This window comes from Semicossyphus pulcher, unplaced genomic scaffold (assembly GCF_022749685.1).
Source record: "Semicossyphus pulcher isolate SPU_LCO1_2020_fin unplaced genomic scaffold, fSemPul1.0.p SCAF_8, whole genome shotgun sequence".
Taxonomy (NCBI): Eukaryota; Metazoa; Chordata; class Actinopteri; order Labriformes; family Labridae; genus Semicossyphus; species Semicossyphus pulcher.
In genome coordinates, this window is record NW_027211759.1 from 31,952,898 (window position 1) to 31,968,295 (window position 15,398).

The 15,398-nt window shown below is 38.9% G+C and overlaps 1 protein-coding gene across 1 annotated transcript; it reads left to right on the plus strand.

The window, feature by feature from the left end:
* The first annotated feature begins 4,908 nt into the window (after positions 1–4,908).
* herpud1 (homocysteine-inducible, endoplasmic reticulum stress-inducible, ubiquitin-like domain member 1) lies at positions 4,909–15,041 on the plus strand. Its single transcript, XM_069686339.1, has 8 exons — positions 4,909–5,245; positions 6,408–6,485; positions 7,212–7,286; positions 8,577–8,791; positions 10,322–10,432; positions 10,580–10,951; positions 13,007–13,127; positions 13,213–15,041. Exons 1-8 carry the CDS (start codon positions 5,093–5,095, stop codon positions 13,384–13,386), a joined length of 1,299 nt encoding a protein of 432 aa, XP_069542440.1. The 5' UTR covers positions 4,909–5,092; the 3' UTR covers positions 13,387–15,041.
* Positions 15,042–15,398: the final 357 nt, after the last annotated feature.

Sequence of the window (15,398 nt, forward strand, 5' to 3'; positions counted from 1 at the left end):
CTGTGCAGACACACGAAAGAACATACACAAGCAGATGTCAATACATACGTGCATAAGCAACCATGTTGACTCCAGCCTTCATTGTGTAACTTATTTTATAATGCTTCAGTTGAATGTGTCGATGGCTTATTTATTTATGCCTAAACTCCAGTTTTAAAAGCCAAAATTACAAACCAGAATTTCCTTGCATGTATTTATTAAGGTGGGTTAAATAATCCATTTTATGAATGTCTTCATAAAAGTTATAATAAACTGAATACATCAAAGAAAAAGTGCTCAGGCCTGTAATTGCACAGAAGTTTCCCCACTGAGTAAATTTTTTCGCCACTATAAGTAGTCCAATGATTGATTGACCCAAAAAAATTACCTTACTTTTGTGCCTTGTGGTTATCCTTACAAACTGAAGTAGTTTACTTCCTCCCAGGAGTCAGTATTCCAAATCAGCCTGTGTGCTGTTTGACACTGGGCGCTCACAGGTAAAAGCAGCTGCTCGGCTGAATGGGTGGAGCTGGAGGTCACACTCTGAACACTTGCCTCTTATTCCAGATAGTCCTGAGTGGTCTATAGTTTAATTAAAACATGGATGGATGTTTTCTGACTGCCCATAACACTTTGCCCTGTAAAGCCTTAATAAATACAAAATGTAGCAAACATTTTTTTTATCCTCCAGATGTTGTTGTAGGAGGAGTATTGCAATGTTGGGCCTAACTGGGAGCTCACATTGTTGAAACATTGGCAAGAAGAAGTAACAATTAAATCAATGAGACGGCTGCATAGTTCTCAGCAATCTTTTCTGATTTATACAATTTCCCAACTTCTGATGTCAATGATCTGGTCAATGATATCAATGAGCTCTGTTCTTTGGCATTATATGCCACCGCACCTTTTAAAACCAGGTCTGCACCAGCTACTAATTTGTCCTCATGGATTAATGATGAGATCCGCAGCTGTAAGAACTGCAGAAGGGCAGAAGGTAAATGGAAAAAGTCGAAACTCAGTGTTCAGCTTATTTCTCGGATTTAATAACAAAAAATAGACACAACCCCCGAGTTCTGTTTAGCATCATTAATCACCTAGTAGAACCTGCTCCCACTGTGAGCTCCCCCTCCTTAGCTAAAGAGTGTAAATTGTTTCTACATTTTTTTGTCAACAAGATCAACTGTATAAGGTCCAGCATTATGCCTCCAGTCTCGTCCCGTTTTAACACAAACTGCTCTAACCACCCTAACTCACTTTGACCCCATTACTTTGCATAAGCTGACAGATATAATTTCTAACCTGCACCAGTCCTCCTGTCTTATTGACATTTTACCTGCTAGATTTTTTAAAGAATTCTTGCAAGCCATCAGCCCTGTTCTACTCAGAATTATAAACTTGTCCATCAACTCTGGCTGTGTTCCTAACCAATTTAAGACAGCTTGTGTCCAGCAGCTTTTGAAAAAACCCAGCCTTGATCCATCTAATAATAATAATTATAGACCAATTTCAAAATTGCCTTTTATCTCTAAAATATTTGTAAAAATCAGTCGCTGACCAACTTATTCATTTTGCTGAAAGGAATAATGATTTTGACAAATTTCAATCCGGCTTTCGCCAAAGCCATAGCATGGAAACCGCTCTGTTTAGAGTTACAAACAACTTACTCATGCGGGGTGATAGGGAAGAACATTCAATCCTGGTCCTACTCGACTTAAGTGCTGCTTTTGATACCATTGATCACAATATCCTACTTAATTGAACAAGCATCTCAGGGAAAGCCTTACAATGGGTCGAGTCATACTTATACTTTTTGTATCCCTAGGGAACCATGTGTCCTCATTTGGCACTCTTTTACATGGGGTGACTCAGAAGTCAATCCTTGGTCCCATTCTTTTTTCTTTATACGTGCTTCCCCTTGGACAGTTAATCAGTCGTTTTGGTTGTATATCATATCACTGCTACGCTGAAAACACTATATGTCTCTGTAAACCCAAATGACAACAGCAACTTAGCCACTCGGGAGAACTGTCTGGCCGTGATCAAGAACTGAATGTCTCATAATTTTCTTCAGCTCAAATTTGACAAAACTGAGCTTCTTGTTATTGGCCCCAACAAATCTGGGTATTTTATTTGACCCTCAGCTAAAATTTGACCATCATTTCAAGTACCGGTAGTTGGTACAAACCTGTTTCTTTCAACTGCAAAACATTGCAAAAATAAGACCCTTTTTATCAGCTTCCCAACTCGATTACTGCAATTCTCTATTTACCTGCCTTAGCCAGTCCTCTCTTCAACTTGTTCAAAACTCGTTCAGACCGGTAACTCGGACAAATTGCAGATCCCACGTTACATCCATTTTAGCCTCATTGCACTGGCTGCCAATTACATACATTTAATTACTTATAAAGCACTAAATGGTTTAAGCTGTTTATATTTCTGAGCTTTTAACCCCTTACATCACAGAACGACCTCTTAGATCATCAAACCACAATCTCCTGGTGATACCACACACAAAACTTAAAACTAAGGGTGACTGCTGCTTCGCTGTTTTAGCTCCCAGACACTGGAACTCACTTCCTCTTTCCATTAAATGAATCTGTTGACTGCTTCCAGAAACTCTTAAAAACCCACCTTTTTAACTTGACTTTTAGATAACCTGATCTTGTATGTTTAATGTGGGCATATGTGTGACTTTGGTATGTATTTGATCATTTTAGGAGTATATCTCCCCTGTTACTCTATTCTTGTTCTTTATTATTCTGATCTGTTTAAGTGGTTGTTGTAAAGCACTTTGTGACCTGGGTTTGGAAAGGTGCTATATACATAAAGGTTTATTATTATTATTATTATTATTATTATTATTAATTTGCTAGGTCAATTGCCTATTTATTTATAATCATAATTTATTGATAGAAATATGACTAATTTGTATTTACGAAACTGAATTTTCTCTTACTCTTTATCATCACCCTTTCTTGCACTTCAGGCCACCATAGAGGATCAATATTGGACTTCCAATCCCTTTTCCCTTTTCAACCATTGACACCTGTCTCTGGGAATGGTGTGTTTGGTGGTTTGAGGCTTGATGTCCTTGTCCAAATAATCACTGAATTGGTAGTCATTGGGTTGTTGGGGCTTCATCTACTTCATCTGCGTCTTCATCATTTGCCAGTATTACTCTGTCAAAGACATCATCAAAGATGAATTTGTGTTAATATATTTTTTTCATATTTGAACAGTCCAATGTAAAATTGCAACATACACATAACAAGCAGTTGGGGAAATGTAATATCCTTTGAAACAGAGCCCACAGGTACAGTACAGAGCTTCTAATATCTTTGTCCTTGCTTTAGTTACACTCTTTTCTCCACAGTGCCATGCTGTTGTTGTTTTGTAAATGATTCAGATGTTTTTGCTGTGTTGATCATGATGTCAGTGTTAATGTATTTTTAGAGATTTAAACTGATCAGCTGCTTGTGTTTTTTGAACCCAGGACCTCTCGCACCCTAAGCGATCATACCCCCAGACTAATGAGCCATGTTCTTCTCTAAAAACAGAGGGTTACATTCCTGTCCCATGTCATTATAGACCTACAGTTAAACACCACACTAGTGATGTGGCAGCTTTAAAACACATATTTTATGTGGCCAAACAGCCCCCTCTGCTGCAAAACCTTTGCTATCCTGTGCAGCACCTCTTTCAAAGCTTTCTCCTAAAGTGCTTGTATCCTGGTTATAGTTGTGGGTTTTTTGGGTTTTTTTTTTTTTAAATATCCTGGTTAACACCTTAATCTGGTTTTAAGAAAACTTCTTCCTGACGTTTTCTGATGGAAACCAGAACCCAATTTTGCTTGTGGTTAAAACAAGGCTGCATCTTACGAGTTTCAGCTCCTAAAATGTTTTTATCATAAATCAACACACAGCAAAACCATTAGTATGATGTGCAAAACAACAATAATGTGGCAAGTAAGAAATCGTCAGGCTTGTCAACATTTTTTGCTGGTACAGAACATAGTGACAGAGATGGTAAGAAAGTAAGAAACAACTGCACACAGACTATGAAAAACTTTTATTTTGTCATGATGATCATGTACACAGGAATATCATAAACCAGATTTCTTAAGTACTGCTTAAAGATATTATCCTATATAAGATTGTAAACAGGCTCAGATTAAAGCTGCCATACTGACGTGCATGTAAACACACTCATTGACATCAATTTGAAGAGAGGGAAGGTTGAAACTGTTTATGCAAAGGCCTGGGACACCTTTTAGAAGTGAAACAGAGTCCTTTTATAAAAATGTTTTTTTGATTCAGTGAAATTATCAATCCAGCTGATAAGTGATAAGTATTGCTTTTGTACTTAACTTAGAATGCCTTTTGTCATTTGTCCATACAGTGCACACAAATGCCAACCTTTTCATAACTAGATTTTGTACTGAATGTCATGTTTTTACATTTTGAATCTGTCAACATTGTGTAAATTTAGAGTATCTAACTGAAATCTGACAATAGACGTTTGCTGTAAGGTGTAACTGACTTGGTCAGTATGGGCCATGGGGCCTTTGAAACCTAAGCTATTAGCAGAGTTTGTGAGATATGAACTTCCTGTACCTAAAGCTATAATCATTCCACTAACTGCCTGGCCTTAATTTCATGTGACAAATAAAATTATTGATTGATAAATGGTAATTAATAATTTATGATAATAATGTGTTAATTTTCCCCTACACACTGTCTAACAAGCAAGGCCTCAATGTATTTCTTGTTCTAAATAAACGATCTTCGGAACAATAACATGCGCGCATGCCTGAAGAGTGACGATTCCCCAAGCCTCCACGTCTGAGCACGAGCGGACGGTAACCAATCAGCAGCGGCCACAGTGTGTTTGGAAACAACATTCCCCCTCGTTAAAGTCCCGTATGACAGCCCGTAGAAAGACATTTCAAGTTTCATCTTTGTCCCGCGAGTTACTTTTTAGACAAGATATTTTCACTTGCTTCATTTCTGCTTGCTAAGAAATTGAATCACAAGGGCTTTTCTTTTTAGAGCTGAAGCGACTGAGAAAACAGTATCACCTGAAGCGCGAGACTGCAACGACTGAAAGAGTGAAAATGGATGTAGGGGATTCTCAACAAGAGATGATTACTATTTTCATAAAAACGCCCAACCAGGCTCAGGAGGACCAAACCGTCGAAGGCGTCTGTCTGAACTGGACTGTAAAGGATCTTAAAACGCATTTATCGACTGTTTACCCAACCAAACCGGTGAGTTATAACGAGGCGGAGAAGTCAGCTGGCTTATGTTAGCGGAACTAGTTAGCTTAATGCTGTGTCCTGGAATGTCATGACGTGAGCCAGTTGACTGATGCAAGGAAGCTGCTGCCAGTGAACAGCTGCCAACCTTTTCCCTGTTATTGTTTTGCTTTACGTGTGCTCACGCACACCTACAAAAATCTGATTTTTAATATTAGTTTCAATGGGCCCGACTGGGTGACATATTTGATGATTTTCTTCCCTGTTGGCATACAAAGGGATAGTGTGTAGGAACATTGAATTGGGTTTAGAATACCAGGTTTATTACGTGTATGTATACCCTACGTCTAAATATTGTGTAGTATTTTTGTTAGATATGAGTCTACTACATAACCCAGTCTGGTTATGTGGTAAAGCTTTGATAATCCTCGACATGAGCTTGGATTGTGAATTACAATACAGCTGTTTGACAATGGTTAAAAAATGTTGAATAGCAGAATGTGCTGCATTCAGGCCTCTTCAATAAGACAGTAAGCCAAGTACCTAAAATCTAACGCATATGTGACTGCAAACTTCCAGGGTGAATGAAACTTGGCGGTCTCCATCCATTCAGGCTGCTGAGAAGACATATGAACAGTGAAGGATCTATGCTTCAGTGAGATCTGGTTGGGGCATTAAGAAAATTGTGCAGTGCTGAGGTTGAGCTCATGCCAGGCAGTAGACTGTAAAATATCCTGGTCCAAATGACAACCCAGGTGCCACAGTAAAGTTAATTATTACTTAACATCTCTTTCACCTCTTGGAAAATTAGCCATGTGCTCCAGACAAGGCTGAATCACCAGTATTTCCATGTGTACATCTTAAGTGCAGGATAAAGCAGAATACATGATTACATAACAGAGGTAATTATTATAAAACATATTTACAGCAATAAAAAAAAAACAGTGATTACAAACAGAATAACAAACAGGCTATTTTATTACATTCAAAGTTATATACTCATAGAACCTGAACAAATTAAATCTTTAAAATGTAGGTTCATCCAACATATATGTTGCATCTGTATTTTGGGCATGCATACACCTTTTAAAAGCACAAGTGCACATCTATATAATAACTGTCTTAACAAACTGAAATTTGAAACTGAGAACTGAAACGTTTTTGTTTCCTGCAGGCTGTGACTGACCAGAGACTGATCTATGCTGGTAAACTCCTGCCCGACTATCTACACATTAAAGATCTCTTCAGACAGGTAAGAGTGGAATTGTGTAGAACCACATGCAAGGGAAGTTTTACATTGCATGTGCAAAAACCTGAAATGAGTGAACATCATAAGAGATTATAGAGATTATAGGCCTCTATGCTGCTGGTGACAAACTAACTGAAGACGGTTTTATCTAGCCTGCTTTTCTGTCACCAACCTTTGTTTGATAATTAAAAGACACAAAGATTTCCTGGGCCTTTGTATATGTTACAATGCTTTCTAATAGCAATAGAGTATAATATTTCATGTGTGTGGTTCATGGATTATGTTGTGTAAATCTTGCAGGAGGCTCATGTTGCTGGAGATTAGATAACACCTGCAGAGAGAAAACTCCTCTAAAATCTTTCCTTCAATCAGATTGTAAAGATTAGACATAAAGTATCCAGAAGTAAACTTTTTAGTCTTATAGTGTTTGGGATTGTGAGAAATCACATTTAGATAAACTTTGTAAACATTTAGGTGTCAGCCTGACCTGGTATTAGTTGGGAGAATAAAGGGCACACTACTTGTCTTTTCCGCTCTTCCCTGCTCTGTTCTTCATGTCGAGGTTCACTGTGAGTGGAACAGTTCCAAAAAATCCGGTTCTGTTTTTTTTAGTGTTTAACAGAAACCGACTGTTTAATAGGTTTAATAATGTTAGCTGAACTACTTAAGTTGATCTTTGTGCTTTTACCATGTATCTTTTGTAATACGGTATTTTTTTGTCACTTTCAGACTGACTCTATTCCCACACTCCATCTGGTGTGTGCTTTTCGTCCAAACAAAGGACCACTGGGAGCAAGACCTAAGGTGAGAAATGATGATGTAGACTCATAGTAGATTTTCCTCAGAACCTGATGTTTTCACACATTTTTTTGTGTAGATAGTTGGGTTTTAACAACCTGTTTGGGGACCATGTTGTCATGCCAATGATAGGCAGGCATTTAGTATCAACATCAAACCTATGGCCCTTTGGTGGGGGGATGGTATCATTAACCGGTCAAAAGGCACGCATTAAAAACGTCTGATTCAAACCAAGGTTTTTGTTATCATCTGACTTGGGCTGAGGGATTATTTGGTAAATGGACTTATATAGCACTTTTCTAGTCTTTGCGACCACTCAAAGCTGCTTTTACACTACATATCACATTCACCCATTCACACACTGATGGCAGAGGCTGCTACGTAAAGTGCCCAACTGTCAATCAGATATCACATTCATACCCGTTGGCAATGCCACTGGGAGCAATTAGGGGTTCAGTGTCTTGCCCAAGGACACTTCGACATGTAGCCTGAGGGAGCTGGGGATCGAACCTCCGACCTTACGATTGAAAGACGACCGACTCTTCCACTAAGCCACAGCCTATTTGACTATTTGAAGTTATGATGTTGGTCGGAGGTTGTTTTGAAAATGTATTCTCTCCCTGAAGAGTTGTGATGTCAGAAGAAAGGACCCTTTCTTTCCCCCTTTGGTTTTGGAATTAAAATATACCATTTTAAATTAATTTTCTTCTTTTTTCTTAAAGTTGTTATGCAAAAAGTCAAATGCCCAAACTCAGATTTATTGTCAAATATGTTCTTATATTTCTTTGCATGTTTCATCAGTGATGCTGGGTAAATAACATTCATCACATGGTTTCAGCTCCCCAGCATATATCCATTGCTTTGTTGAAATAAAATGTTTCACAGGCTCCCTATGTTCAGTTTCTCAGGTCAGTATCTAAATGTGTGTAAAACTCATTCAACATGTTTGGAGGGCAGGGTGGCAGATTTAGAGACTGACAGGTGCGCTTCTTCACGTCCTTCTTCATTTTCATCTCACCATAGAGTAAAACGGTTTCACTTCAGCTGTCACCCTTCAGAGCTCAGATACACTTATGAGATACAAAGTATAGCTAAAGATAACCCATTTAAGTTTCACAACACTCTCAGGTGTAATGCTCTGCATCAGCAACTACTGCGGAACAGTCCATCTGGTTGTACATCCGCTGCAATAAAACCCATCTCTACAGACTGGTCTCAGTTGGTGAGCTGCAGCTCTGAGAGATGGATATTGATAAGATTTTTAAACAAGATTTTCAAACTCTTCTTGTTTTTCAGACTAAAGCAACAGAACAGCCGTGTCCATCCAGTCCAAGGCCAATGGCCGCCTCTTCTTCACCCAGTTCCAGCATCCCCTCCTCCACAGTCCAGACTCCCAGCACACCAGAACTAAGACAGAGAAGGCAGACTGCTCCAACTTCACCCGCTGCTCCAGCTCACTCACATACCCCAGTGTCTCCACAAGGAACTCCTACGTGGCCTGCTGCTGCAATGTAAGTCATAATAGAAGAAACAATGTGTATGCTTGTTATCAACCAGCTGAAGCTTCTCAGGAGATTGATAATGGGCAAAACATTCGAATCAGGTGTGTTAGAGTAAGGAGAAACCTAAAACATGCAGGAAGGTAGCTCTCCAGGAGCAGGGTTGGCCACCCCTGATTTAAACATTTTAGGAGCTGCACAAAGTCACAATTACACAAAATTTGGACCCCTAAAAATCCCTGTTAGATCTCAAGTGCTTGTGATTTCATGCTATTCGAAAGGATCAAGGATTCTGCTTTTCAAAACTAACTACATAACATTAACCTGCATTGTTGTTGATTGAACAAAGACCTTTTTCTGATTATGATTCATCCAGCATCACTGACTGCTTCAACCTGTTTGACAACTAAACATTTTTATCAGTGTTGCCATAACTAGCAAATACAGTCAAATTTGATGCAGTAAATTTCTGACTTGTTGTGTTTCCGTCTTCCACTCAAGCAGATCCCTCTCACCATCTTAAGTGACACAAGTCTCTTTCAAGCATACACTGCAACCATGAATTTGTGTTGACATTACCCACAGGATCAGGATCAATCAGTTGTCTGGACATTAAAATGACTCTATCCTGCCAGCTCCCTAGTACAAAGTCAGTGTAATGTCCAGATGAACCAACATGTAAACAGAGCCATCATGTCTAGAGAATCCAAAGCAAGTGGACAATTTTGGGACATGATTCAGCAGACTTTGTCCAAAGTTTATACAACAGCTTCCGACTGACACTGACTAAATGAATTGAATGTATTGTGATCTTTCATCAATTTGTGACATAATATAAAGTAAGGTTTTCTGTTATTGTAGGAAACATATACTCGGCCAGTATCTGTTTTTCGGGCTGCTCAGGAGTGGGTGTTTCATTTCATTTTGAAACCCTTGCTCTACGTGTTACTGCGTTGCCATGTGCCTAAGGGGAAGTAAAAGAGGTCATGTCATACCATTCTGAAACTATGAAACACGCCCTTGATTTTAACTTGACAAGATGCCTCATCTCAGAAGCAACAGATAGCACATTAGCTATGTTACAACAAGTTTTGCCTTCCCTTCTATTTCAACTAGATTGGAAAAAATAGTTAAGTGGACTGATCTTATATAGTGCTAGTCTTCCGTCCACTCAATGCGCTTTTACACTACATGTCATTTTCACCCTTTCACACATTTGATTGCAGCATACTTATCAGCATTCAAACACATTCATACACCGTAGGCCATGCCTTCTAGAGCAATTTGGGTGTCAGCATCTCATCCAATGATATTGACACATACACAAAAGGAACTGAGGATTGAAACGCCAACTTTCTGACTGAAGGGTGACGCACTCTACCTCTGATCTACAGCCGCCCTAATAAAAAATGTATATAACAAATTTTTTTTAAATCGTTATATCTTTAATTTTTTTTATCTTGTGTTCACTGTTCACTCTTATTGCTTTCACTAGATTACAATATTGAACTGTAGGTAATAGTCTATCATCTTTTCCTGCAGGCCCGGAGCACCACAGATGACCCAACCAGCCTTTCCCTCCTACTCCCTGTACAGCCCTCAACAGCTTTTGTGGCTCCAGCATGTCTATGCTCAACAGTATTACATGCAATAGTGAGTTTTCATTTCATTTTTTTAATTTGTATTGATACTGCTTTTCCTTGGTTTTTAGGGTCTCAGTGGGGTCTGGTATGACCATGAAAGCCTTTGAAAAGCTGGTTTCTAATACTCTTGATGTTTGCTTCTTAATTCCACCAACAGCCATGCAGCGCTGGCAGCAGCAGGCAACGTCCCCTCTGCACCAGCTACAACCATCGGCCAGTACCCTCCCGTTCACGCCCACCATGTACCAGTACCAGCCCCCATTGCCAATCAGAACCCCATTGACAACCTGCAAGCCAACCAGAACCCAGCGCAAGATGGAGCTTTCATCAACCCTGGGGAGGCCAACCAGAACATGAGGATGAATGCGCAGGGCGGGCCTGTAATGGAGGATGAGGAGGATATTGAGCGTGATTGGCTAGACTGGTTGTACACCGCCGCTCGATTTGGCGTTCTGCTCATGATCGTGTACTTCAACTCCAACCTCAGTCGCTTTCTGCTGGTGATGAGCACCCTTTTCCTCATGTACCTGTAAGTTCAATCCGCTGCTTTCTGCTTTGACAAATGTGGGCCTTAACATTTTAAAATCCAATAACCAAACTTGGCTGTGAGTTAAGTGACTTATCTTAAAGAACTCCACTTTAATGATTTTAGCCTCTCAGGTCCTTTTCAGCTGCCTCTATTGGCATCCAGAGTCTTGAAAGCAAACACTCAATTCACCACATTAATCATTTATAACAAGTCAAGGGCCAAATAGGAGACTGGGTTGTTTGAGTTGTGTGTCTGTATATGATTTCAACAGAAAACAGTCATATTTGTGTGTTACTGAGGGTTTGGAAAACTACTAAAGTATAAAAACCGCTAGAAGAGGAGCATAGTAGCCTGCCTGATATGCATGACTCGTCGGTGTCACTGGATAAACAAAGTAGCTGATGACGGTGATTACTTACGACCCAGCCTTCAGGATATGTTCCCTTCAAACCTGTTATACCCAAGCTAAATATAAGAACAAACAAGTGAAAGCAGCTAAGCTCAGAACAAAACTCTGACTTTTGAATTACAACTGAAGTTAACATGAGCAGAAGTTTCACTCTCAATCACCTAATCAATTATTACATTGACATCCATAACTGTTTAAATCACTTTATTATTATTAATCATACATATATATTTTATGTCTTATTTTATAGACCAATCATATGTAAGACTAAGTAGAGGTTTGGTCATAAGTGAAAAGAAGGCTAGGAAACTATAGATTAAAGAAAAATAAAACACTGGGTCCAGAGCAGTAGGTATGGTGATATTATAGTAAAAAAGTCTAGTAGAATGGTAAAGCTAAAGCTCTGCCTAGCTTGTGTTACTATAATCATTTTAATTAACCCTGTTAAAAGGTTCAGCTTTGAAATGTCAGTATTATTGGTACTTGAAACAGTTTTTAAGAGGTTGGCCCGTACTGTTTCATCTTTTGATAAGCAAATACAAGCTATGATGTCTCATTGAGGTCTTCATGATCTCAGTATATATAGATATATCTTATAATATGTGTGGAATGGCTCAGAAATGAACAGCCATCTTAGCTTCTTTGTTGTACTTCCCGTCTGTGCACTGAAGCAGGATGCGGTGTCTCACTTCCTTAAACCACTTTTTATTCAAATGATAAAGACTCTGTAAAAAAAATGAATGCAAATGAATAAGAACAAATAAGAACCCCAATGGCATTAACTGTGTGTGTGTGTGTGTGTGTGTGTGTGTGTGTGTGTGTGTGTGTGTGTGTGTGTGTGTGTGTGTGTGTGGTATTACTCTTCGCCATGTTATTGGTTCAAGTTCCTCCTAACAGCCTTTTTCCACATCAACACTGTTGTTATTATCAGTACAGGCCACGTTGTTCATTTACTTAACATGTCCTGCTCTCACACTCTGTTTGCTGTTACATAACCCTTCACCCCAACACAAATAGTCATGTTTTAGTTCATCATACACATTCCATTTCGCAGGCATGGATTAAGTAGGTTCAGAAGTTTGTTGGTTGTGTTTGTTTGTCAAACAGAACAAAAAAAACTCGAAAAGTGAGAAATGCTTTTTGATGTTTTTGAGGTGACATGACCAAGAAGAGAAGGTAAGGGTGGAGAAAAGAAACAGACGTTTATGTCACTAAACAGTTCTCTTCCCCTTTTCCTCTTTGATCACTCACTGCGGAACTTAAAGAAAATAGTTTTGTCATTATTTAATTTCACACATGACTCCTGTTCAGAGCTAAGTAACACGTTTTTAAGAAGAACTGAGGATAATTATGAGGGACTTTGAAATCAAAAGTTGAAACAAATCACATGCAAACCACAGTCTTTACTCAAAACAGCTTCGGTCCACAGATCAGAACATGTTGTACAAAGCATGCAAACAGGATGTCTCCTAGGAGAAGGGCAAAGAATACTTTTTTTGTTATCCCAAAACGTGAACAAGTTGTAGAATAGATGCTGTTTAAGAGAGACCAAAATAGACTAAAGGGATAATATTGGACTTATATTCATCATGTTATCACGCATGCTGGATATGTAAATAATAAACAGTTGAAACTCTCCTCCACAGGCACACTGCTGGCTGGTTTCCCTTCAGAAGGCGAGTGCAGATCCAAGAACCGAACCAACTGCAGCCCGCTGAGGTCCAGCACAACCAGCAGAATGAGAACAGAAACCAGAACCCAGATCCAGTAAGAAAAAATCTCCCTGATTTTGGCCTTTAATTCAACTTAATTCAACTTAGGTTTTGAAAAGTCTTCTTCTTGTCTTTTTTAGGCTGAAATTGCTGACAGAGAACAGGAGGAACCAGCTGCTGCAGATGGACAAGCACAAATGACAGCAGTTTTAGTGCCTCCTCACAGGGTGTCAGTCATGTGGACCACCTGGGTTTTCTTTAAAACTTTCTTCTCCTCTCTCATACCTGATGCTCCACAGGGTGTGGCCAACTGAGGACTTTAGGACAGAGACAGCAGACTTTTCTTATGATTTAGTTGGGAAACAAAGCCCCTGGAATTAATGCTTGAAAAGTTAGTGCAACCTGTTTGAGGCTGTCAACTCAAGACTGAATGGAAACGGCATTGTATGGATCCCTGTCAACAGTGACCTCTCAATTGAAACATAATGTAGGACAGTAGGGCTAAGAGCTCCCGTGTGACATTGCTCTTTCTTTTGAGAATAAACACAAAGACAAAGCACCAGCAACATATAGCTGTGCCACACCATTTTATTCCATATTGTAAGATAAGTACAGTTGCCTGCGTGGTTCCTTTATCCATGAAACAACAGTAGGTGGCAGAGGAGAGTGAAAAATAAACCTCTTAGCTGCCCCTCTAAGACTGCTTTGCCTGAATTACTCTTCCTGCGAGGTTTAAGTGCTTTCTGATCCCCTAGGATTCAACATCAGTTCATCTGAGGTTTTATAATAAAGACTCTGATCCAGACCTCTCATGCTTATAAGGATTATATCAGCCATGTTCAGTTGAAGGGAAAATCCTTACAGAGACGGGACTGCACTGCATCATACAGTTATCTTAATCTGAATTTCCCCTGAGAAACAAGATTTGTTTTTGTAACTTTGACAGACTTTGCTTCTGTCTATGGAAGCCTAGAAAGCCCAAAAGGATTATAGCTGAATTAATAGCATTACAATATAACACAACAAAGGACAAGATTAGATTCATAATTGATTTATTATTTCAGCCCTTCCATACAGTCACTATACTGAACATTTAACAGTATCAATGTTAGAAGAAAATGACTGTTTAAAAAAACAAACCCAGAGAAGGATTTTGGGATGGATTTTCCTGCTATAGAGCATCATGTGCCAAATTGTTAGTTACATTTTCCTAAAAATAGTAATGGTGAAGTTTTGTAACACAAAGCACTTTACTACATGTATCTTATGCAAGCTTCTTTGTGTAAAGAGGGGTTAAGGTTTATTATTCTTTCACATGGAAAGATTTCTATTATAAAAATAGTTCTCAGAATTGTGAGTTTTTTTAATTCTTTGTTGAGAGGGGCTCAGTTATTCTGAATATTGCATAATGCAGCTGACTCGCATCATTCCTACTGTAGTTGTCATTTAAGAATTGGGAAGCCTTCACTGTCACAGATCAGATGTACTAATGACCGTGACATTTTGTCACTGCAATACTGTTTACTTTATTAACGTGATAAAATTATGGATGTCAGGCTGTTATGTGACCTGAGTTCCAATCACTTGCTTTGGGTTTAATAACTGTTTCCAATCTGTGCATGTTTTATTCATCTATAATGAGCAATAAGTGGGCTTTCCTATCTTATCTTAACAATGTTGCTGTAAAAAAAGGATGTATTACACCTTATAGCTTACAAGGTGTAAAGTCCATCTTGTATTCAGCTCCATTTTGTGTTCTGCATCAACCCCAGTTGCAAAGCTAGCATTCTGATTCCCTTTGGGGAATGACAGTAGTTTGTGACATTGGTCACGTTGTAAAATTGGAAGTTTTATTATTAAAGCTTTAAACATCTCACTGTCTTGTGTAAAAGTTGTGGGATGTTGTGAAATAAAGTGTTTTTTGAGGGAGACTTGCAATAATGGATGCAATAAATGTTCTTAACTTTAACAGTTTGTTATTGTGTTTATTTCAGACTGTGTTGTGGTGTTTTACTGAGTGCAACCAGAGTTTGTTAACCTCATGTTTAAATGCATGAACTGGCTGAAGGTCAGTCAGCAAGGGGTGAACATAGGGAACTGTAGTATGATAATATGACCTCTAGTACACTATAGTTGCACTAGAGCCGCTACAAATACAAGCAGGATTTGCTGCAGACAACTGCGTATGAACGTGGTAGTGTAACTGCAGCACTACGACGGAATCGCATGTTTGCAAAGTAACTGGAGGAAATTGTTAAGTGTGAAACAAGGAGACTCTAAAAGTTTGATTATCAACAGAGGGATGAGATTTACCAGTTACATTAAT

Coding starts and splice junctions, on each gene's coding strand:
- herpud1 (XM_069686339.1), top strand. CDS start 5,093: ATGGATGTAGGGGATTCTCAACAAGAGATGATTACTATTTTCATAAAA. Junction 5,246..6,407: donor CTGTTTACCCAACCAAACCG/GTGAGTTATAAC, acceptor TGTTTCCTGCAG/GCTGTGACTGACCAGAGACT. Junction 13,128..13,212: donor GAAACCAGAACCCAGATCCA/GTAAGAAAAAAT, acceptor TGTCTTTTTTAG/GCTGAAATTGCTGACAGAGA.